General features: G+C 39.9%; 1 protein-coding gene across 4 annotated transcripts in view; it reads left to right on the top strand.

Annotated features, from left to right (window-relative positions):
- Window positions 1-24,936, top strand: part of FIG4 (FIG4 phosphoinositide 5-phosphatase) — a 126,643-nt gene that overhangs the window by 55,332 nt on the left and 46,375 nt on the right. For all 4 annotated transcript variants that reach the window (XM_032338825.1, XM_032338829.1, XM_032338828.1 and 1 more), the window contains 4 exons: window positions 367-533; window positions 15,571-15,709; window positions 22,530-22,588; window positions 23,799-23,946. In XM_032338825.1, the coding sequence (XP_032194716.1) occupies window positions 367-533; window positions 15,571-15,709; window positions 22,530-22,588; window positions 23,799-23,946 (513 nt within the window). The remainder of the gene's footprint in view (window positions 1-366; window positions 534-15,570; window positions 15,710-22,529; window positions 22,589-23,798; window positions 23,947-24,936) is intronic.

Raw genomic sequence — 24,936 nt, 5'->3', positions numbered from 1 at the left:
GGAGAAATACAGGTTTCAAACATGTTCTGAGGAAAGAGTATGGTTTATCTGTCGGTGGCAAGAGCTCGTCAAATTCTATTGTGGGAGGTAAATTGATTTGGCAGAAAGTTAGGAGTCCTTTAGTCTGGTTAGAATCACCTTGGTCTGGCTTTGACGCCTTGTGTTTTTGTTTCTCCAACTTCCATTTTAGTGTTTTCTAGGACTTTTTTTTTACTTACTAGACCATCACTGTAGCATATATTTTACATATGGATTTATCATCAAGAGTCTGCTTGAAAGGCTGTTAGGAATTCATATGTGGCTAACTGAACCATGTGTGTCATACTTCTGGTAAAATTTTGTAATGTTTATTTTTCTTTGATATAGGTTATTTGAGGAACTCTATGAAGATCATGGGGACACCCTTTCCCTTCAGTATGGTGGTTCTCAACTTGTTCATCGTGTAAAAACCTACAGAAAGATAGCACCGTGGACCCAGCATTCAAAAGACATCATGCAGACCCTGTCTAGATATTACAGCAATGCTTTTTCAGGTAATTCTGCAATAATAAGCCATTCTAAAACTTTACCTGATATGCACTTTTCTTCTTAAATACACACCGTTTTTGAGCAATCTGGCTAAGTAAAACCAAAGTTTAAAATAGAATCTCACTTTGAATGTTCTAAATAAACATTTGTTCAATAAATGAATGAATAAATTTTATATTTTAAATAGTGCAGTGTTGCATTTTTCCACCCATAATAGGAGCTTTTAAGTAGTGCAGAAGATTTAAAAAAAAATGTCTATTTTATTTATTTATTTGAGATAGAACAAGAGAGAACACGTGCGGGCAGGTGGGAGGGCAGAGGGAGAGAGAGAAGCAGACTCCCTGCTGAGCAGAGAACTTAGTGCAGGACTTGATCCCAGGATCCTGGGATCATGACCTAAGCTGAAGGCAGCCACTCCACTGACTGAGCCACCCAGGAGCCCAGTAATGCAAAATACTTTGATTCCTTGGCTTCTGTCACCTTGCGTTACATAGATAAATCTGTTTGAGGGTATTTAATCATTATTTTAAAAATAGGATTCATAGTCTTGACAAGCTAATTTTTTAAATGTCAGCTAGAAATTAATAGTAGCATTAACACTAAATTATATCTTTCTTTGTTTTATGACTTGTGAATACTCAAAAGTAACAAGTTGTTAAAATGGTACTTCTGCTGCCTCCATTCTGATGGAATTTCCAACATAATAGATATCACAGACCAAATCCTCATATTCTTCTGCTGGAGAGACGGCATAGAACTGTTAACTTTGGATTGCTGTGTAGCAGAGCTGAAGTACAGCTATGGACTGAGGAGAGGGCTGCCATGTTGGGAAGGGCCTGCCCTCCTAAATATGATTGGGTCAAAGGATCTTTGAGTGGTTTCCTGGTGACCAGACGTAGGCTTCATGAGGGAGGGTGGTAGCATGGGACTGACCTCAGTCCTGGCCGGAGGGACCCAGCAGCAAGAACCCGGAGGTGATCCCTGGATTCCTAAGGAAGGAGTTGTGAAAAACTGGTAGGAAAAGTTGCTTGGTCCACACCAAGGGAACTGCAAGAGAGTCTCTGGTGACGGGAACTTCTGAAGCATGCCTGAAAGCACCCACAGAGTCAGCTTTCAACATTTCTTATTCTCAGAGAGAATTCAAAGTCTGTTTGCTGTGTTACAATGTAAGCATATCAGTTTTCCATGCTGCATAACAAATGATTAAGAACGGCCTAAGACAACATGTGTTTATTATCCCACGATGTCTGTGGGGGGAAGTCCAGGCACAACTTAGCTCGATTTTCTGCATAGAGTCTCACAGAGCTGCAGTCAAGATGTCAGGCAGGCTGTGGTCTCATCTGGAGGTCAGACTAGGGAAGGATTTGCTCCCTGCTTGCGCGTCTGCTGGTGGAATTCAATTCCTCATAGTTTTTTTGTGACTTTGGGACTCTTAGTAACTTGCTTCTTCACAGCCTACAAGGGAAAGTGAGTTTCTAGAATGAGTTTTCCAGCAAGAGAGTCTTACAATTGTGGGGGCGATGGCCCATCCCTTTGCCATATCCCATTGGTTAGAAGCACATCATATCTCCCACCCCCTGCAAGGGAAATCGGTATCAGTTTGCTAGGGCAGCTGTAACCAAATAGCACAAACAGGGTGGCTCAAAGCAGCCCAAATTTATTATCTCACTATACTGGAGGCTGAAAGTCTAAAATCAAGTTGTTGGTGAGGCCAGGCACCTTCTGAAACTGATAGGAGAGAATCCAGACTTGCTCTTTCCTTTCTTCTGGTAGTTTGCCAGCAATCCCTGGTGTCCTTTGGTTTGTAACTGTGGCACTTCTGTCACTGCCTCCGTGGTTACATGGCCACCTTCCTTCTTGTGTCTGTGTCAGTGTCAGATTTCCCTGGTCTCATGAGGACACGAGTCCTATTGCATTAGGTCCCATCCCAATTTAGTGTGACATTTTAACTTGATTACATCAGCAAAGACCCTATTTTCCAATAAGATTATACATTCACAGGTATTTGGGTTTAGGACTACAATGTATCTTTTGGGGGAGACAGTTCACTGTATAGCAGAGAGTATCACACTACAGTACGAGCACCAGGAGGGTGGGGATCATAGGGTTCGCCCTGGGGCGCATCGCGCCAAGTAAGACCTTCCCTATTCACACACTTTGGAGGAAACAGAAGCTGGTGGGTAGCCTGGTGGGCATGGGAGGGAAGTACAAGGCAATCTGTAGGTCCTGCATGTCATTTACCCCATGCTGTCCTCCATTGCTTGTCTCCAGATGAACTGACGCTCTCACATTCCCTGAATAAATTAGGCTGCTTAATCATATGCTGTTTCACCCATTGGAACACATGACTGCCATCTTCTCCTGATGCCTAGCCGGGCTCAAGAGCTCACTGTACTTTGACTTGCTCAAAGAAGGTCCTCCAGGGTTTGTTCTAATGGCATTCTGTGTTTTTCCTTCATAGCACTTAGCACAGTTGCCGGGAAATCATTCACGATGCCATTAGTTCCTGCCATGAGGCCAGAGAGCCCCATGGGCAGCTCGTTCACTGAAGTGTCCCCAGTGCTTTGCTCATGGCACACTAAATATTTGTGGGATGAATTAATAAACACATGAGTTAATTTATTACCTGTGTCCTCCCCAATTCCCCCTTTTCCCTGAATTACAAAATTGACAGGACTAAGGATGCCAGCCTAGTAACATGTAGCTTATCAGCGATGCCCCGAGACGGCTCAGATCATTTCTTTTGCATTCTTGGAGCCCATTATAGTACTCTGGGTAAGCTCAGTGTATAACATAAACCACAGAGTCCACTGCGGACCTTAATGAGAATTTAGATATTCCTCTTTATGCCTGCTCCTTGAACTGGGTTTAAAACTTAAAAATCAAAGTAGAGTAATCCAAGCAAAAACTGAGAGGGAAATTGAACTTAGAGATTCTGGCCAGTGGCATAAGTTTCAATTCTAGATTTCTAAAGGAAAAATATTAAAGCATTTCCATCATCTTTTATTATCCCTAATGCTCTCATTACCAGTGAGAACATTAATATGTACTGATGTATTCAAATTGGCCACAATGTGAGCTAGAAGTAATTGATTATTATCAGTCATGAAACACAAAATTACAATGGGTTTCACTTGTTTTTACCAATTAGAGCATTGATTAGAATAGGGTTATCTCCCAGAAGGTGTGCTCACTGGCTCCTCTTTGTGGTGCTAGCTTCCTAGGGCTTCTGTTAACAAAATCCCACAAGCTAAGTGGCTTGAAGCGGCAGCAGTTTCTTGTCCCACAGTTCTGGAGGCTCAAAGTCCGAAATCAGGGAATGAGCAGGGCCGTGCTCCCTGTGAAGGCTCTAGGGGAGGATCCTTACTTCATAGCTTCTGATGACTTCTGGTGATCTGTGGCTTGCCACAGCACTGTCATTCCTACCTCTGACTTTGCCTGACATTTTCCCCTTGTGTCTGTGTCTACATGGCATTTTCCCTGTGAGTCTCACTCTTCTTGTAAGTACATGAGTCATATCAGATTATGGGCTGCCCTACTCCAGTGCGACTGCATCTTAAGTGGATTGAATCTGCAAAGACTCAACTTCCAGATAAGGTCACATTCACAGGTCCCAGCGCTTAAGTCTTCAACGTATCTTTTTTTTTTTTTTTTAAGATTTTTAAATTTATTTATTTGACAGAGAAGAGAGACAGAGAGGGAACATAAGCAGGGGGAGTGGGAGGGGGAGAAACAGGCTTCCACTGAGCAGGGAGCCTGATGTGGGACTCGATCCCAGGACCCGGAGATCATGACCTGAGGTGAAGACAGATGCTTAACGACTGAAGCACTCAGGCGTCCCAAGGCTTCAGCGTATCTTTTTTGGGGGGACACGGTTCAACCTATAACACTTGTATAAGTTGTGTGTCCACAAGTACATATCTCTCAGGGGAGGGGTTACCACAGGGAAAGGTGGAAAACTGCCCCGATGGAAAGGAAACATCCACTCTTTTGCCCTCTGACATCATTGTCCGTGTAATGGGAATCATTATTGACTAGATAAGGACCAAGTGAAGTTTATTTAAATAATACTGGGGGACAGAGAGAACGAATGTAGAGATGTATGTGATTTAAAAAGCAGGGAGGACTATTAAAAGATAGAAGATGGTCAAGAAAAAGTGTAACATGCACATAATGGAAGTGTAAAGCAAAACTGTACCACTGAAAGAGGAACCACTCTGAAAGCAATTATTTTATAAATAGTGTGGCTAAAACAGACTTTATTTTGAGAAGCATGGTATCCTTGAGGCATACATCTTATTTTAAAATTACAGTGGCTATCATATAATGTTAATATATTTCTAGAGCCATTTTCTTTAAAACACTCAAGATAACTTTACAAAATTTAATCTCATGTGATTCCTCTGGGGCGGGCAGGAAGACACTTGACATTAGGTTGTTGGAAATTTTTTCCCTTTCATTACCCAAAAAATGTAATGTAGATGGACAAAGGGCAAATTAAGTCAAAAGACAAGCTAAGGAGAAATTTGAAACCTACCAAAAAATGCTAATTTCCTTTAGATGTAAAGAGCCAGTATTTCCTTTAGATATAATAAGCCAATATAAAGGGACCAAAAGTTGTGGAGAAAAAATGAGCAAATGACATGTACACTTCACAGGGAAAGCAATGCATATGGATTCTAAACATATGAAAGAAAGCTTAACTTCACTCATAATAAGAAAAATAAAATTATGATAGAGTACCACTTCATATATCAACAAAGATCAAAAAGGTTTTTGATCCTTGGGACCTTTTGATCCTTGGGTTTTTGATCCAGGACCCCTCATAGGGGTTTTTAGTCATTGAAGTGTAGTTGATGTATAATATTATATTAGTTTCATGTAATCATGAAGTTTATATTAGTTTCACGTAATCATGAAGTAATCATGGTAAATCTAGTTACTGTCACCCATACAGAGTTGTTACAATATTATTTATATTTTCTATGCTATACATGCAACCCCATGTCTTATTTATAATTGAAAGTTTGTATCTTTTAATCCCCTTCCCCTAATTTGCCCAATTCCCCTTCTCCTCTTGGCAACTACCAGATTGTTCTCTGTATCTGTGAATCTGTTTCTGGTTTTTTTTTTTTGTTAATTTGTATCATTTTTTAGATTCCACATATAAGTGAAATTATTTTCTCTATCTGACTTAGTTCACCTAGCGTAATCCCTCTAGGTCTATCCAGATTTCATTCTTTTTTAAGGCTGAGTAATATTCCATTGCATGTGTATCACTTTTTTTAATTCATTCATCTATCAGTGGACACTTAGGTTGCAACCATATCTTGGTGATTGTAAATAATGCTACAATGAACGTAAGGGTACATCTTTTTGAATTAGTGTTTTTGGTTTTTTTGGATAAATAGCTAGAATTGCCAGATCATGTGGTAGTTCTAGTTTTAATTTCTTGAGGATTCTCCACATTCTTTTCCATAGTGGCTGCACCATTTTGCATTCCTACCAACAGTGTACAAGGGTCCCCTTTTCTCTGATTCCTCACCAGCACTTGTTATTTCTTGTCTTTTTGATGGTAGCCATTCTGACAGATGTGAGGTGATATCTCATTGTGGTTTTGATTTGCATTTTCCTGATGATGAGTGATGTTGACCATCTTTCCATATGTCTGTCAGCTATCTGGATGCCTTCCTTGAAGAAGTGTCTCTTCAGGTCTTCTGCCCACTTTTCAATCAGTTATTTTTTTGGTACTGAGTTGTGTGAGTTCTTAATATAGTGAGGATATTACCCCCTTAATGGATATATCATTTGCAGATATATTCTCCCATTCAGTAGATTGTCTTTCATTTGTTGAGGGTCTTCTTCACTGTGCAAAAGCTTTTTAGTTTGATGTGGTCACTTTTGTTTCATTTTACTTTGCTGCCTTGGGATTTCATCATTGGTTTGTATAGACAGACTGATGCCATATAGGCAACCCACTTCACTCTCTTTCAGGCTCTTTTAAAAAACTGTTCTTGAGGCTTCTCATCTTAGCGTGCTTTGAGGTTTGTCTTTAAGAAGTACCATTGGTTTCTAACACAGCTGGTTACATTGGTAGTTGGAGGATGCCAAGAAGAGATACCTAGGAACTCCCGTCAGATGTTAGGGAGAGTTTTATTATTATAACTGTCTGAAGGAACTTGTTAAGCTGCTTCTAACCTTTTTTTTTTTTTTTTTGCATTTTGGTTAGCTGAATTTTCTTGCTGAAGCTTATTGAATTTCAGTCCTGTTATATGAAGAAAAAAAAGATACAGGATACCTTTAGCAGTTAATAATAGATCTGCTCTGTTCATGCATACATGTATACATACATACACACATGTGCAGCTTAAAATTGTAGGGTGTGTGTGTGTGTGTGTGTGTGTGTCCGCGCGCGCACGCATGGAGGGGAATCATATCCTTCTCAAACAGAGATTTCAAAAAAAAAAAAGAGACATTCACAAGGTAACGACTGCAAAGCTCACCACACATGGGAAACATGCGGAGGAGGCATCCCTCAGCTTTGTGGTCATGCCTTAAGGTTGTAGAACAGTTTTACTCACTTTCTGCTCACCACTGGAGCAGAGGCGTACAAGGGAGAAGAACATTTTAGTTTATCAAGACTAGTGAGGCAGCCTACTAAGGTCATCCTTCTAACAGGTTTAAGGTGGATAAGCTGTGTTTGGCTCTAGCAGGGAGGAGACACTTGGCAAAATGTTTTGTTTTAATAACTTTTTAAATAACATTAATAACTGTTCACCGGGCCTGCAACCAAAGCAGTTAAACATGGCAAGAGAAAATGCTGTAGCTAATTATGCTCCATTTTAAACTGACTACAGGTCCCCAAAGGACATTAAAACAACCTGCCAGTCCTACTACGTTTCTCTGGTATATTCCTTCTAGCGGAATGACCATTTGGAAATGACCACTTTCCAAAAAGACCGTTTCATACCATTTCATGTCTTCTCCTAAAATCTACAGCACCCCACTCTCCACTGTGACCTTGCGTGTCATTGAGGTGAACTCCCTCTTCAACATCCTTAAGGACAGCGGAGCCTGTCCTTATCTGCACCTCTAGTTTCTGTATTGTATTACAGTGATTGGAGTAGACCTGTCCCATCTTTTTTTTTTTTAATTTCACTTCAGTGTTCCAGAATTCATTGTTTATGCACCACATCCAGTGCTCCATGCAATATATGCCCTCCTTAATACCCACCACCAGGCTCACCCAACACCCTCCTCTCCCAAACCCTCAGTTTGTTTCTCAGAGTCCACAGTCTCTCATGCTTCATCTCCCCCTCAGATTTCCCCCAACTCACTTCTCCTCTCCATCTCCCCATGTCCTCCATGTTATTCCTTATGCTCCACAAATAAGTGAAACCATATGATAATTGACTCTCTCTGCTTGACTTATTTCACTGTCCATGTTGATACAAAAGAGGCGTATTCATCCTTTCTGATGGAGGCATAATACTCCATAGTATATATGGACCATATTGTCTTTATCTATTTGTCTGTTGAAGGCATCTTGGTTCTTTCCACAGTTTGGTGACTGTGGCCACTGCTGCTATGAACATTGGGGTACCCTCTTTTCACTCCATCTGTATCTTTAGAGTAAATACCCAGTAATGCAATTGTAGGGTCATAGGGAGGCTCTATTTTTAATTTCTTAAGGAACTTCCACACTGTTTTCCAAAGTGGCTGCACCAACTTGCATTCCCACCAACAGTGTAAGAGGGTTCCCCTTTCTCCACATCCTCTCCAACACTTGTTTGCTGTCTTATTCATTTTGACCATTCTAACTGGTATAAGGTGGTATCTCAGTGTGGTTTTGATTTGAATCACTCTGATGGCTAATGATGGTGAACATTTTTTCATATGTCTATTAGCCATTTGTGTGTCTTCTTTGGAGAAGTGTCTGTTCATGTCTTCTGCCCATTTTTTAAATGTGATTATCTGTTTTGTGTGTGTTGAGTTTGAGGAGTTCTTTATAGATCCTGGTTATCAGCCCTTTGTCTGCAGTGTCATTTGCAAATATCTTCTCCCATTCTGTGGGTTGTTGACTGTTTCCTTTGCTGTGCAGAAGCTTTTGATCTTGATGAAGTCCTAAAAGTTCATTTTCGCTTTTTGTTCTTGTTTCCTTTGCCTTTGGAGACATATATTGAAAGAAGTTGCTGTGGCTGACGTCGAAGAGGTTACTGCCTATGTTCTTTATGATTTTGATAGATTCCTGCCTCATGTTGAGGTCTTTTATCCATTTCGAGTTTATCTTTGTGTATGGTGTAAGAGAATGGTTGAGTTTCATTCTTCTACACATAGCTGTCCAATTTTCCTGGCACCATTTATTGAAGAAATGGTCTTTTTTCCACTGTGTATTTTTTCCTGCTTTGTCGAAGATTATTTGACCATAAAGTTGAGGGTCCATATCTGAGCTCTCTACTCTGTTCCACTGGTCTATGTGTCTGTTTTTGTGCCAGTACCATGCTGTCTTGGTGATCACAGCTTTGTAGTAAAGCTTGAAATCAGGCAACATGATGCCCCCTCTTTTGTTTTTCTTTTTCAACATTTCCTTGGCAATTCATAGTCTCTTCTGGTTCCATACAAATTTTAGGATTGTTTGCTCTAGCTCTTTGAAAAATGCCAGTGGAATTTTGATCAGAATGGCATTGGAAGTATAGATTGCTCTAGGCAGTATAGACATTTTAACAATATTTATTCTTCTAATCCATGAGCATGGAATGGTCTTCCATCTTTTGGTGTCTTCAGTTTCTTTCATGAGTGTTCTGTAGTTCTTCGAGTACAGATCATTTACCTCTTTGGTTAGGTTTATTCTCTGTATCTTATGGTTCTTGATGCTATAGTAAATGGAATTATTTCTCTAATTTCCCTTTCTGTATTTTCATTGTTAGTGTATAAGAAAGCAACTGATTTCTGTACATTGATTTTGATAGAACAAATCAGTAAGAGAAGAGAGAAGAACAAATGGTCCTCTCAATTGATCCAGAAAAAGTATTTGACAAGATACAGCATCTATTCCTGATTAAAACGTTTCAAAGTATAGGGATAGAGGGAACATTCCTCAACTTCTAAAATCTATCTACGAAAAACCCACAGTGAATATCATCCTCAGTGGGGAAAAGCTGACAGCCTTCCCTTTGAGATCAGGAACATGACAAGGATGTCCACTCTCACCACTCTTGTTCAACATAGTATTAGAAGTCCTAGCAACAGCAATCAGAAAACAAAGAGAAATAAAATGTATTCAAATTGGGGCGCCTGGGTGGCTCAGTGGGTTAAGCCGCTGCCTTCGGCTCAGGTCATGATCTCAGGGTCCTGGGATCGAGGCCCACATCGGGCTTTCTGCTCAGCGGGGAGCCTGCTTCCCTCTCTCTCTCTCTGCCTGCCTCTCTGTCTACTTGTGATCTCTCTCTGTCAAATAAATAAATAAAATCTTTTTAAAAAAATGTATTCAAATTGGTGTTGAAGAAGTCAAACTCTCTCTCTTCACAGATGACATGATACTTTACGTGGAAAACCCAAAGACTCCACCCCCAAACTACTAGAACTCATAGAGCAATTCAGTAACATGGCAGCCCTGGCCCATCTTAGGCCAGCCCCTCTGCCATGCTTTGAGTCCCATCCCTTCATGCTTGCCTATAAGTAGACTCTCATGGCTGCACATCTTCAGTCCCCGCTCCTCTGCCTCATTCCCATGATGCATGAAAGCCCTCCTTAGTATTTTCCATCGGATCTTTCCTTAACATACCCAGTCCCATGCCTCCGTCCAGCTACAGTCCTATTTCCTTGGTTTCCTAAGCAAAACCTCTTGAGTGATCTGCGTGCGTGTTTCCTCTCCTGTCCTTTTCTCTCCATCTGCCTCACGGCATCTGCCCTGTCATTGCTGCTGAACCTGTGCTTGTTAGAATCACCAGCCCTCTCCCTATTGCCAAATCCAAGGTCATCTCTCTGTCTTTATCTTTTTTTTTAAAAAAGATTTTATTTATTTATTTGACAGACAGAGATCACAAGTAGGCAGAGAGGCAGGCAGAGAGAGAAGGAAGCAGGCTGCCTGCCGAGCAGAGAGTCCAATGTGAGGCTCGATCCTAGGACCCTGGGATCATGACCTGAGCCGAAGGCAGAGGCTTTAACCCGCTGAGCCACCCAGGCGCCCCTCTCTGTCTTTATCTTTCTCAGTCTTTCAGCAGTTTTTAATCACGGGTGACCCACTCCTTGTTTCTTGAAACTCACCTCTGTGATCCCTCACTCAGTCTCCCTGGTGACATCTCCTGCCCCATTTCTAAACCCCCTTCTCTTTTCTCTCTATACTTTTACCTTAGGGGCATCTCATCCAGCTCGTAAATACTCTGCATTTGATGCTCACCTTTGCGTCTCTAACCTTGACTTCTCTACAGAACTCTGGACTCATTTTTCCAAAAGCCCACCTAGCTAGCATCTCTTCTTGAATATTATGTTAGTTTTCTATAGGTTCTTAATAAACTACAGCAAAATTAGTGCCTTAAAACAACACCCATTTATTATGTCATAGTTTCTGTGGGTCAGAAGTCTAGGCACAGCATTCCTCAGCTGTGTTCTCTGCTTAAGGTCTCACAAGGCTGGTAAAAATGAAAGCAGTTAAGTCAAATGAAGTCAAAAGAAGCCAAAATTAAGTTGGTGTTGGCCAACCTGGGCTCTTACCTGGAAGCTTCCAGGCTTGTTGAGGTTTGAGATCAGTGGTAGAATCCCATGACTGAAGTCCCTGTGGCCTTGCTGGCTGTTGCCTGGGGTTTATTCTCAGTTTCCAAAGGCCGCTTGCCTTCCTTGACTTCTGGCCCACTCCATCTTCAGAGCTGGCAGTGGCACATTGAATCCTTTTTGTGCTTCTACTATCTCTGCCTTCCTTTCTACTTTCCTCTTCTGCCTTTGAAAGATCCATGTGATTACAGTAGGCCCCCCCAAGATAATACAGGATAATTGCCCAGTCTTGGAGTGAGTAGTTAGTAACCTCACTTATATCTGCAAAGTCCCTTTTGCTGCGTGATATGAAATATTTGTGGGTATGAAGCTAGGGAGGAAAGATCTTGGGGCCCAAATTTCTTTTTTCTTTCTTTCTTTTTAACATTTTGTTTATTTGTCAGAGAGAGTGAGCAGAGTACAAGCAGGGGGAGCGTCAGGCGAGGGAGAAGCAGTCTCCCTGCTGAGCAGGGAGCCCAATGCAGGACTAAATCCCAGGACCCTGTGATCGTGACCTGAGCGGAAGGCAGTTGCTTAACCAACTGAGCCACCTAGGCGTCCCTTGGGGCCCAAATTTCTTACTACCACGGGTATCTAATAAGAGTCTCAAGCTGATCATTTCTTTTTTTTTTTTTTTTTAAGATTTTTAAGAGCAGGGGAAGCAGGCTGCTTGCTGATCAGAGAGCCCAATGCGGGGCTCGATCCTAGGACCCTGAGATTATGACCTGAGCCGAAGGCAGAGGCTTTAACCCACTGAGTCACCCAGGCATCCCTCAATCGATCATTTCTGAGGCAGAAGTCCCTTACTCTGACTCAAACCTGTTTTTCCACTTGCCTTTTCCACCTCAGCACCTGTTGCTCAGTTCAGAAACCTTGGAATCATCCCTGATTTCTTTATTTTCCTTACTTATCCCCACTGTCCCAGTCACATCTCTCGGCAAATCTCATTGTCTCAGCCCCAAAATATACCGTAAATGCTTCTGCTGTTTTTCATCCTGCCTGCCGCCATGCTGGTGCCAGAAACGGTCACCTCTGTGTGAACAACTGCAGCACTTCTGCTTCAGCTCTCTGCCCCCACACGTTGGCTCCTGTTCTACAACATGATTTTAGTTGCTTTATGGCAGTCTATCCTTTAGAAACACAGAAAGAAATCATAATTTATTTAGTTATTATTTTGCATTTTGGTTCCTCTTAAACATCTTTAAACATATACTCTTTTTTGGCATATCTTTGATATTATCTTATGGAAATTCTAGAAGCATATTTATTAGGTCAGAGTATAAATATTTTCAGGGCTTTAAGTATGTGTGTGTGTGTGTGTGTGTGTGTGTGTGTGTTTATAATAAATATAAATATATGTATATTTAAAGCCCTGAAAATATCTATACTATATCTATCTATACATAAATACATATGTATATATATTTAAAGCTCTGAACATATCTGTATCTGTATCTATCTATATATAAATATGTATGTATTTGTGTGTGTGTGTGTGTGTGTGTGTGTGTGTGTGTATACCCCATGAAAACTTTGGTAAGTTGAAATGACATAAAGTGGGGAGTATCCCCCTCACTTTCCAGAAGTTTGAGTTACACTACTTTGCTTTTAGGAAAAACTTGTGTTAGCAAAGTAACAGCTATTTTCATAAAAGTTAAAAACCTCTTCAGATTTCTTTCCATTAACATGAGAGGTACTAATGTAGGTCTTTTCCAAGCAAAGTGGCGTAATGCAGACTTTCAGAAAGCAGGGAACCCCTGGGTTGCCAAATTGCCTTAGAGAAAGGATACTGTACAGCAGTTAATATTCCCTGGGCAGAGTTATAGAAGTGCCCATTTTGATAAGTATTCGCCAGCCTAAGCAAGTAAAAAGTGGCATTCTGTTTTAATTTGCATTTGTTTGATAACTAGTAAGGTTGAATTTTGGTAGGTTTATCTGTTTCTATTTCTTTCAAAAATGGCGCACTTCTCTTTTTCTGTTAGGGTGTTGATCTTTGCCTTTCTCACATTTAATGGGTATTTATTGAGTAACATTTCTTTCCATTATTGATTTCAGAGCCCACTTCATCACATACTTAATTTAACATTAGAATAATAAGTATTCTAGTTCTAAAATTTTTTTTGCTAATAAAAATAAAAAGAATTGTTATTAAAAAAAAGAACTGTTCGATTCAAGCCTGATCTATTTAATACATACATAATAAAAGTGGTTAGTGTTTAGCTATTTGAGTGAAGTGCGACTGGTCCATTACTCTCTTTTCCTTTAAAGTGTGATTGAGTACAAAAAATAGGCAGTCATTGCCCTCTTATTATCCACAACTGCAGAGAACCCACCTGTGTTAAGCTCGTGTCCATATCCAAAGTTCTGCTGTCTTCCCGAGGGTGGTTGTCTTACTTGCAGTCAAGACTAGGCTGGAAAAGAACCCCAGGCTCATTAAACTGGCCTTAGAGTCCTTGGTTAGTGACCATATCCCTCACAGATACATATTTATAGAACAGCAGCACATTCAGCAAGTCTTCATTGTGATCCTTTGAAGCAGTAGCCTTCATTGGGTTAATGTTTCTCACCGCTCACATCTTATCATACTTGTTAAAAGTTAAAGGAAGCAGCTATGAGGTTTAAAGGATGAAAGCCTCCTTGAAAACATGGCTGAAGATGGAAAGCTTCTCTAGACAGTAGTAAGATGTCTTGAGGTCCTGCATAGCATGAATTATTAAGTGCCATTAAGATTATACAGGAAGCATAAAGAATGTAATTACTATAAAAGCAATACGTGGGCCCCTGGGTGGCTCAGTTGGTTAAGCATCTGACTCTTTGTGTTTCAGCTCAGGTCATGATCTCGGGATCCCGAGATCAAGCCCTGCACTGGACTCCAGGCTCTGTGTGGAATCAGCTTGAGAGTCTCTCCCTTGCTCCCTGCCCCTCCCCCCTGCTCTAAATCAATCAATCAATCAGTCAATCAAATCTTAGGGGAAAAAGTGGTATGTTTACTTTTGCATCATGTAAAGAGGGTACAAATTGGGGAGGTAATGTCTGCATGATTTAATACTTGTTTTCTCTCAAAAGTGGCAGAAAGGCCCCAAATTTGCTCAGGTTATAAACACATCCCTTTTATACATTACTTTTGGCCTGAAAGGTAAATGCTGTTTTAATGGAACACTTCCTGTCAAAAAGTAATAACACTAATACATGTTTGATGTGCCGTATTTCATTTATTGCTTTTGCTGAGATGACCAAATAGTTCAATGAGAACAATGTTGCTAATTTTAGAGATAGCTGTGTTCACTATAGCTGTTGGAAGAAGATTGATTTTATGGTAATGTTATCTTGTTTCGAAAGCAGTCATTTCTACTGTGCTTTTTAGTTCTGTGCTCATTTTCAGAAAGAGGGTATTATTTTAATCGTGCATGTCTGCCCTAAACTTGAATACACAGGGCTCTGAGACAAGAATGGGAGGCAGGAAATGAGGGGAAACAATGAAGGATTCTGGCGGGAGGTGGGGCGAGGGGAGACGGTGCAGAATGGGAAGGGTGCTTCATGAGATCCTTTAGTGCTCATCATCATTTTTACCAAAATATAATTATAAAAGGAAGGAAGTACAATATATGTGCATATGTGGTTAGTAATTTTGGAGTGGTTGAATAGTTAGAATGAGGCTGTTACCCATGTGCCCACTCTGCCTTCATTATCAAACCCAGAAGGGAATGGGCCAGGCCCACCGCTGAGGGGACAGAAAATGTTATAAACACTGTCTCTGCTAAAGAAATGGAGACTGTCTTTTCAAGGATTAGAAGTGGAAGCTATGGGAAGCAACTTGTTCAACAGAATAGGGGTAGCTGTGGGATCATTTTGCTTATTTGTTTCTGACACTGTCTTCTTGTCTTTATAACAAAGTAAAGATGTATTTGTTTCTGGTACACTGAAGAATGGTGAAAATGTGTTCTTACCTAAAAATAAAATCACTATGGTATTATGGCAGTTCTTGATTTTTAAGAGTCTCTCAAAATTCAAGAAGCAATATGTGTTCACTGTCCTCTGTATTATGAAAGGAATGGAGCAAAAAGGAAACATCTGGAAGCAAGATCTTAATTCTGCTCAAAATCTTGGTGACTGTTTTAGATTTTGTGACTATTTTAGATTTTAGATGTGTGTGACTTCTGAAGTATAAGTACTATTATTTTCAAAGGTATGTTTTATGAAATCACAGTTGTACCCTTCTCCTCCTGAGAAAACATTCTCCTGAGTTGTATATGTCAGTAGTGATTTCCTAAAATGCCTATTTTTGTTTTTTAGATGCTGATAGACAAGATTCCATTAATCTCTTCCTGGGGGTTTTTCATCCCACTGAAGGGAAACCTCATCTCTGGGAACTCCCAACAGATTTTTATTTGCATCATAAAAATACCATGAGACTTTTACCAACAAGAAGAAGGTATTCTTCTAGTCTACTGTATAAACTCAGATTTGATGTTACTTTGAGTATGAAATATTTTCATTTTTGAGTAATAATCACATAGGCTAAAGTAGTCTTACTACATGTTTGCTGTGAGGAACTCTGTGTTGTTGGTGTCCTGATACTAGATCTGGGAAATTGTCATTAACAATTGGTGGCTTTCATTTTTTGTAAGATAGAAAATTTCAGAACTTCATCATTGAAGAAAAGCTAATCACTAAGACAAACCATCAACATTATTTCTGAGTGCTTCCTACAAATGTGGAACTGAAAAGAACCCTCTTATTTAAGGAGTCAGTCTTTGGTCTTTCAAGTGAGGGGTCCAAGCAGCATCACTTTGGAATGCTAATGGTGTTTCTTTCCGGAAGCATAACCTGCTCTTGGTGACACCGGTGAAGATGGGGAACTAGAACAGTGACCCGGGTGGCAGACACCATCCCCAACATCTCCTTTACCCAGGCCTTTCTAGAGTCAATAGCCATTTTAGGTTCTTTTGATGACAGTGGAATTGATATTAATATTCTCAAAAGAAATAAAGTTTTTAACTGTAGTGTAGCCTCTGGGTCAGGTTGATTCTGTACCTGAGTGACCTTGGATTAGTTATTTTAACCTCTCCCCACCTCATTTTTCTTACCTGCAGATGTGAATGGTAGACACACTTCAGAGTCATTGTGAGGGTTTAGTGAGAAGACTCATTAGTGTTTTTAACTGAGGCATCATGTACTAATGTAGTGAGTTTGGCCACACAAGCAAAATTTTCACACACAGGAGGCTGGAGACTGGTGCATTCTTCTTAGAGGCCTACAATGTCAAGTTCTCTCATAATGCTTTTCTCTCACAGCATCAGTTTACTATGGCCCTTATTTTGTGCAACAGTGCTTCCCAAACACTATGGGGGTCAGTGCTAGTCTGGGCTTCATTGTGTGGACAGACCACAGGGAACTGTACAATTAGCAAGTGCTGATGTTACAGCTGTTATCAAATTCTGTGTTACTTCAGGAGTGCTAGAATATATAGGGATGGGTCAGTTTCTGTTCTCAGATTTGTTCTTCTAAGTGCATGTTGTTGGAATAACCAACTTACTATTTGAGTTTACTTTCCCTGTTAATGAAGCACTGCTGGTTTTTGCATTAAATGATTGCCTCTGAATTTTTGCTGATAAAAAAGTAGAACTAATTATGTTTATTGGGTGAGAGATGAGTGTAAATACCCATATTTAACTCTAGTGATGCAATTGACAATGGGTAAATGTGGGTGATTTTCCAAAATTAAATATTACCTTCCAGTATTAAAGCTGTTAACACACAGGTTGGGAAGAACCAAAACTCAATTTACTCCTGCAGAAACGAAATCGTGTATTGCAAGTGTACATTAAACCACTTGCGTACCTTGAGTTACATAACTGATCACTAAGGCAGGAGGTGGTCAGAGCTTATTTGTTGCATCAAAAGAAGCTGCTGTTATAGCTCCATTTTCTTAAAAAAAAAAAAAAGGAAACTGAGATTGCAGAGAGAATGTGTCTTGACTGAGATAATTCAGCTCATTAGATGACTCAGCAAGAATCAAATTTTTTTTGAAAATAAAGTTTTATCAAAGTAGATAATATGGCTCTCTCAGTTGGTTTGGTCTCCTCGTTTTTTCTCCCAGAATATCACAAGAGTACATATTGGTTATAAACAGTACTTAAAAATACTGTAAGACACATTTTTATTTTGGACTTTCCGATGTCACCCACGAAACTGGTTATTTTGGTGACAGCTAATATTATAATTCTTAGATAAAATGAATATTTTAGCCAGAGGAAGTTAACTGGGTGAGAGCTTAGACATCACGGTTGGGTGGGGCAGAGTTAGAATTTCTGCCAATGTGTGACCTCTGACCTGCCGAACTCTGGAAACCCTTCTCCTCATCTGTAACATGGAGAGGACTATGTACACCTCACAGGGTCATTTTGAGGATTAGGTGAGAAACTGTGTGGGAATTACTTAGTACTGGGTCTGACACAGAATCCACACAGTCCTAAAGTGGCCAGGTTCTGGACAGATGGCCTCCAGTTTAAACCTGAGACTGTGGGCAATTTACATAACTGGTCTCAGTCTCAGTGGCCATTATCAGTAAAATAGAGATAATAATATCATCTAACTTGTACATTTTTCTGAGCATCAGATGGAATAATATAAATGCTTACTACACAGCAAACCCAACAGATGTCAGTACTGTGATTATTCTTTAAGGAGAATCTATTCCCTAGTTGTAAAATTTATTTAAAAATCATCCAGGATGACCATAAAATCTGGAAACTTAGATAATATTATTTTATCACTTATTATGATATGATATCAATACCCACTTTATATGTATTTGCTTGTGTTTCCAAACTGGGTGACCATACCATATTTTATATTGTGTTTACCAGTGTTTACTCTGGTATGTGTATATATATATATATATATATATATATATATATATATATTTTTTTTTTAAGATTTTATTTATTTATTTGACAGAGATCACAAGTAGGCAGAGAGGCAGGCAGAGAGAGAGGAGGAAGCAGGCTCCCCGCTGAGCAGAGAGCCCAATGCGGGGCTCAATCACCAGACCCTGAGATCATGACCCGAGCTGAAGGCTGAGGCTTTAACCCACTGAGCCACCCAGATGCCCCAACTCTGGTATATTTTTATTGAATGATAAGGGAAGGGGGAATAATTTTTGCTCTGACTAGAATTCATCCAAACCAGGACCTCTTGAAGTAACTACTTCCATTACTCAGAATCCCACATTTATCTGTCTGCCCAGAACTGCTAGATGAAGTTTTGTCCTGATTTAGGTTAATGTGTCATACATCATCCAAGATGCTATTTATTGACTCAGTGTTTATCATGTCACTGAGATGTTTTTACATATTAAGCGCTAATTAATTCGTTAACCCAGAGTTGGATGGTTTCCTGGCCCTGTTCCCTGTCTGATATGTGAGTTTCCTCTGCGTCTCTCCAGGAGAGGTCATCCGGCCTGTGCGCAACCAGTCCTGATTTGTCCCCTGGGCGGTGTCTGGTTGAGGAGGTTCTTTTCAGACAGTCCACTTATACAGTTCTTCCCCACATCACCTGAGATCTGCTGCTCTGTACCTTTACCTACTAATCTCAGTTCGACCCACTGAGACCTTAAGAACACGATTTCCCTATCCACTTTATGGTCTTTTAACTATTTGAAGACGAGTTCACACCTTCTCAGAATCTCTTCTTTAGGATAAACAGCCCCACTCTCCCCAGCTATTCCTCACAAACTGTGATTTCAAGTCTCTTCGGGGTTCAGAATGCTCTTCTCTTACGGATCCCAGTCCACAGCAGTGTTCTTTTTCAACTCTGGTGCCCAGACTTGGGTTCAGTAATGGTCACAGTTTGATCTGATTTGTGCCAAATATCGTGGAACCCACTGGAGCCATTACTCCTCTTATCCTGGTTACTCTGCGTTTATCATTAACTATAAGATTGCACTAGCTGTTTTTAGCAATGCCATCATAATGTTGACTCTCTGAGCTTCCTGTCCATTAGAACTCCCAAGTGTTTTTAACATGATCTGCTACCAGGCCTTATCTATACCATTCTTGTATGCTCATTCGAGCATTCTTGGTCATGGTCATATATGCTTTGCTTGCTTCCAAGAGAAAAGGTTTAATTGTATTACCTTTTTATTAACATTACTAATGAATTTGCAGCTTCTTTAGATATAATCAGCTGGTCTTCTTGATCCTGATACAAATCCTTGATGAAAAATATTAACTAGAATAAGGTAGATGGCAGAGCCCTCTGGGACACCACCAGACGACTCCTTCCACCTTAACATTGTTTCATAATTTGGGGTTGGAATTATTAAAATGGCTGTAACTGACTCTACGGTCATCATTTAACTATACTGTCCTCCTGCCCCTATTTCTCTATCTCATTCACAAATATTGATAGCTTTGCTAAAGTCCTTGTGCTAGTTCAGAGGGTTCCCATGTTCGTTAGGGGAAATAAAGAGTCTTTTTTTTGAAGTCTCCCTAACCTTCCTTTGTGAGTGAGCCAGTGGAATTGAGCACTCTTCATAACAGCAACCAAAGAAGAGAGAGCAGCTGACTTATGAGGTGTTGTTTGCAAAGGAAGAAGTAGCATGAACTTGCAGTCTCAGTCATCTGATCCCTGGTTCCAAAGCAGGTTTCTCTACTGCTTCCGGTCTCTTCCTCTGAGTAAACGTACTCAGGGGTAATGGTAACCAAGATCTCGCCCCTGCCTTGGGCTGAGCCCTCTCAGATGCTCTCATCTTCCGTTGGTCTCAGTTCATCTTCCCTAGGGCAGGGGTTTCTCAGGGGCTTTTGTGCTTCTGAGACCCACCCCGTAGAGCTGGACTTTAAAAAAAAAAAAGTATGGTTACATTGCTTTAACCTGCGTAGGGAGATACAGTTTAGTAACCTTCAGAAAAAAAAAATCTATGGCCTGTTTCAAGTCACTAACAGATGCTCTCTTAATTCTTTTCTCCACCTGATACATTCTGAGCTTAAACACATTCTTTATCATGTTTACTTCTTTATCTGAGGGAAGCTAATGGTGAAGAACATTCTTTAGGAAATTCCTTATATGTTAGCCGATACTTTTTTTATTTTCCTCCTCTGCCAAGATTAAGTGATTACAAAATAGAATTTACACCCATGTACACATGCTTGTGTATACACACACACACACACACACACACACACACACCTTAAACAATTAAGCCATGCCTTTTCATTCTTCTGATCTGATGGTCTGATTCTCCTATTAGAAAAGCAAATGAGATTAGACTGGTATCTTTTGGAAGTGGATTCATGGAAGTCACTGGTCATCTTTTTAGGTTACTCACAACATATCTCTACTTAATACTTGATTCTGTTATCTTGCTAGAATTGACATCACACTCATTGGTGTATAGTTCCGGAATCTATTACCCTCTCACTTTCAAGCATCGAGACTGCATTTGCCCATTTTTAGTGTAAGTTCCATTCTTAACTCTTTTTGGAAAGATGATTAAGCCCCGGTGGTACCAAGACACTTGAATTCTTTTAGAGATGCTCTGCTGTCTCCTTTCATCTCTTGGGCTGTACATGCTTCTCTGTTCTCTTGTTTTTATCTTTCCAGCATGAAACTTCTCATGACTGTTGAAGATCGAAAGAGTGCTGGGATTAAGTAGCTCTGCTTTTTCTGTCATTATTTTCAACACAGCATTTCTAACACTATTCTCTGTGTCAGACACACAGTTGTGCTCTGTAAATGTTGAAAGATTGAATGAATTATCCACAAGCAGCTGGCATAATCCTTTTCTGTTCTTTTCATGCTCTAAAGCCTTGCTATGCAAAAAGCAGTGTGAGGACTGACCCTTCTGGTGTCACCCAGGACCTTCTCATCAACACAGAATCTCAGGCCCTACTGAATCAGAACCTGTCCTTTTACAGGATCTCCCAAGTGTTTGTGCGTGCACTGAATTTCAAGAAGGACTGTTGTAAAGCATAACTTCAGTCTCAAGCAAAGCTTGAAGAACTTTTCCTGTTACCATCTCACTTTCCCTCTCACAGTTAATTAGGCTTCATGTTCCTTTTTTCGATCATCCTCAGTTATATATTCTGCTTGCCATCTCTAGGAGACTTCTCTCTGTTGCCCATTTCATTTAAATACCCCCACATCTTCATAATTGGGATTATCCAAGATTGTAATGTCAGCGTTTTATTTTTAGAAAACTTTTCATTTATTTAAAATTATCCTTTTAGCATTTTTGGTCAGAGGCCCTTTTTTTTACTTCTGAACCTTGAAAATCTTTTTTTTTTTTTTTTAAGATTTTATTTATTTATTTGACAGAGGTAGAGAGAGCACAAGTAGGCAGAGTGGCAGGCAGAGGGAGAGGGAGAAGCAGGCTGTCCATTGAGCAGGGAGCCTGACATGGGGCTTGATCCCAGGCCCTGGGATCATGACCTGAACCAAAGGCAGCCACTTAACTGACTGAGCCACCCAGGTGCCCCGAAAATCTATATTTTTAATACATTTTGATATACTATTTCACATCATTCCCCTTCCTAGCACTCATGAACTTTGATATAGCGTTTTTTCCCTAAAAATCCAATATATCAGAATTTGATTTAGAATTAAATCCGACGTTTCAGATCTTGGCTCAGAGCAGATGCGTCTTCTGGCAGAAATCCAGGTGATTGAAATTCCCTACCTTCCTCTGACTGGCCTCTGTAATGAAGTAGCGAATATTTACTGTTAAAGATTAACAGGGCCTCCACTATTTTCTAAGGGACCTTGTTCTTTAGGACTATCCATTCACTTAATGATTTTGCTTAACTGTTGTAATTAACTATACACACAGACCCCTATCCATAGAACAGAGTGGAAAAAGTAATCTAGTTCTTAGATGGCAAGACAGTGTTGCTGATAGCACTTGGGTCAAGGTCCCGCTGCTCGTTGGCTTGCTGAGTAATGCAGGCACAGTCTCTGGGGAGAAGTAACCAGCAGCTCCTAGAATCTGGCTTAGTATACCCAAATATTTTTTAGCTAAAAGTCAGTAACATCAGAACATCTTGATTCTCAGGTGTGCTCATGGCATTTTTGTAGATCTGTGACATAGCTGAAACAAGAAAGGGGTTGGGAAAGAAATGAATGTGTTGAAGACCTCCTATGCCCAGCAGCATCTTACAGTAGACCATAAACCCCTTTTACCCAGTGAATTATAGAAAGCCAGCCCTTACATCTGGCCCATCTTATCCTTTCACTTATTTTTTTAAATTTTATAGTTACACTTACTGGTGGACTCCAGAGGTAATAAAACATTTACCGCTACCGTATGATGAAGGTAGGTACACTGTTTCTCTCTTAGTTTTTATACCAATATATTTTAGAATTATTCCTAAATGAACTTGAAGCATTAAATTCTTTGCATATAATATTTCATTAAAAAGACATGAATGACTACTCAGTTTCATGTTGCTGCTATAATAGAGGATTTTAACATCTTAGATAGCTTTCTAGGGGCAGTGATTATGTTATACTTCTTTTATCCAAGTAGACCAGGAGCTTGTACTGTGTTTTATAGTTATTAGTTATGTCCCTGAAATGTCTAATGGATATAATATATTAGTTTACCCTTTTAAGTTAGTACTGATTATATTTCTAGGTATTTGGGGATAATGGGAAAGAAGTGAAGACCCACTCACAAGGAGAAATAAAATCTTCTCCTGTATCTAAGCAGTGGAAAAAGACACATATGTATATATAAAAGTACATTTTAGTCACTAACATGTAATTTGTCAGAAAGGCAGGACATTTTTTATGTTAAATGAATGACCTCAAATATACAATACATTTGAATGATGTTTCCAAATTGAAATAATTGCTCGGTTTTAAATAGAATGTAGTGCTGTTACTGATTCCCTGACCTTGAAGAAGTCCGTCTTCCCAGTTGTGAAAGAGCACTAAGTAAGATCAGTTCCCAATCTGGAATGTTCCTCTTGAGGCCTCCCATCTAATCATGGTTAGGTATTCCAACTTTGGATGGTAAAGGCCATAAATTAAGAAGATTACAAATGATTTTTAGTTCTTAGTAAATTATTAATTTTTTAAAAGTACTTACAACCTTGAAATTCTGGGAAAAATCATAACTCATATTGCAAAGAAGGTTTTTGTTCTAGGAGAAAGGAAAGGACTCTAACAGTCTAATGTTGGCCATGAACAACAGTCTACTGTTGGCCATGATTTGAAATATAAAAGAAAATATAGTGAAATAACTGCACAATTTTTATCTAGAAGGCAGAAGGTATTTATTTATGAGTAAAAAAGAATTTAAAGACCTGAATAGTTTGATTTCTAAAAAACTCGCTGTTCCCACCCAGACTTCCAGGGGCCTTCCTGCCTCCTTGGGGCTTGTCACACTTGGCTTTGCACTGTATACTCTGTGTACATATGTCATCTCCTTCCCAAGTGTATGAGTGCTAGAGGCAGGAGCTGAACCTTGTTTGCCAGATATCATCTGAAGACTTTATGAGTAATAGACATATCTCCCTTAGTTATCTGTGCTGCGAACTTAAAGAAGTTGATAGTGAAAAAATTCCACCGATATGAAGAAGAGATTGACATCCACAACGAGTTCTTTCGACCGTATGAACTGAGTAGTTTTGATGATACCTTTTGCTTGGCTATGACAAGCTCAGCACGGTACGTTGTGAGTGTCCTGAGACTGTTATAAGAATATTTGAACTTGAGTTTTCCTAGTCTATATAGCTATGTCTTGCTTTGCCACAAGTGCAATAGGCATTTGGATCAGATTCCATTTTACTTACTTTTCCTTCAAAAAATGTAATGGGGGGGGGGGCACCTGGGTGGCTCAGTGGGTTAAGCCGCTGCCTTCGGCTCAGATCATGATCTCAGGGTCCTGGGATCGAGTCCCGCATCAGGCTCTCTGCTCAGCAGGGAGCCTGTTTCCTCCTCTCTCTCTCTGCCTGCCTCTCTGCCTACTTGTGATCTCTCTCTGTCAAATAAATAAATAAAATCTTAAAAAAAAAAATGTAATGGGTCACACTTGGAGTAATATCCTTGCCAGGCCATTAAGTTTCATTAGCATAAACCATGCAACTCCGGTCTTTCTGGCACCTCTGAGGAGTTCGGTCTGGTTACAATAATCGGGAGGTAGGCCTTGCACAGTGCGGAGAGAGCTTCAGCCTATCTTAGTATGTGGTAAACCAGAAGTTTCTATTTAAAGTGTCTCGACAGTGTTTTAATGAATTAACCCCAGCCTAATAAGGTAGATGGTGATAATTCAACTCAAACACTTCTGTGTTTTTGATTATTATGTCAGCCTTCCGAGGTAGTCTATTATAATAAAAACGTGGTAAAACCGAGTACTTAGTGTTTTGCCCTTGGTCTTATGAGTTTAGTTTTACCTGAAAAGTAATTCTGATGTCTAAACAAAGTGTACACATTGTGGCAGTGATTTAGATAGAACTCTGTTCCAGTAGAGAAAAATCTTAAATTCAAAACCACTGGGTCTCAGAATCATGAAAAAAATGCCCAGTGAAGACCGATAGCATTGAAGTTATTGGTGCCATTAGTTCATGGGACTTTATAGCCTTGATCACCTAAGCTCCCCTGAATATTTGGCTCAGAATATACGTAAGGACTAAGAAGAAATAGTATAAAAATGTGAAT

This window comes from Mustela erminea, chromosome 4 (genome assembly GCF_009829155.1).
Source record: "Mustela erminea isolate mMusErm1 chromosome 4, mMusErm1.Pri, whole genome shotgun sequence".
Lineage (NCBI taxonomy): Eukaryota > Metazoa > Chordata > Mammalia > Carnivora > Mustelidae > Mustela > Mustela erminea.
This window is presented reverse-complemented; position numbering and strand designations above follow the sequence as displayed.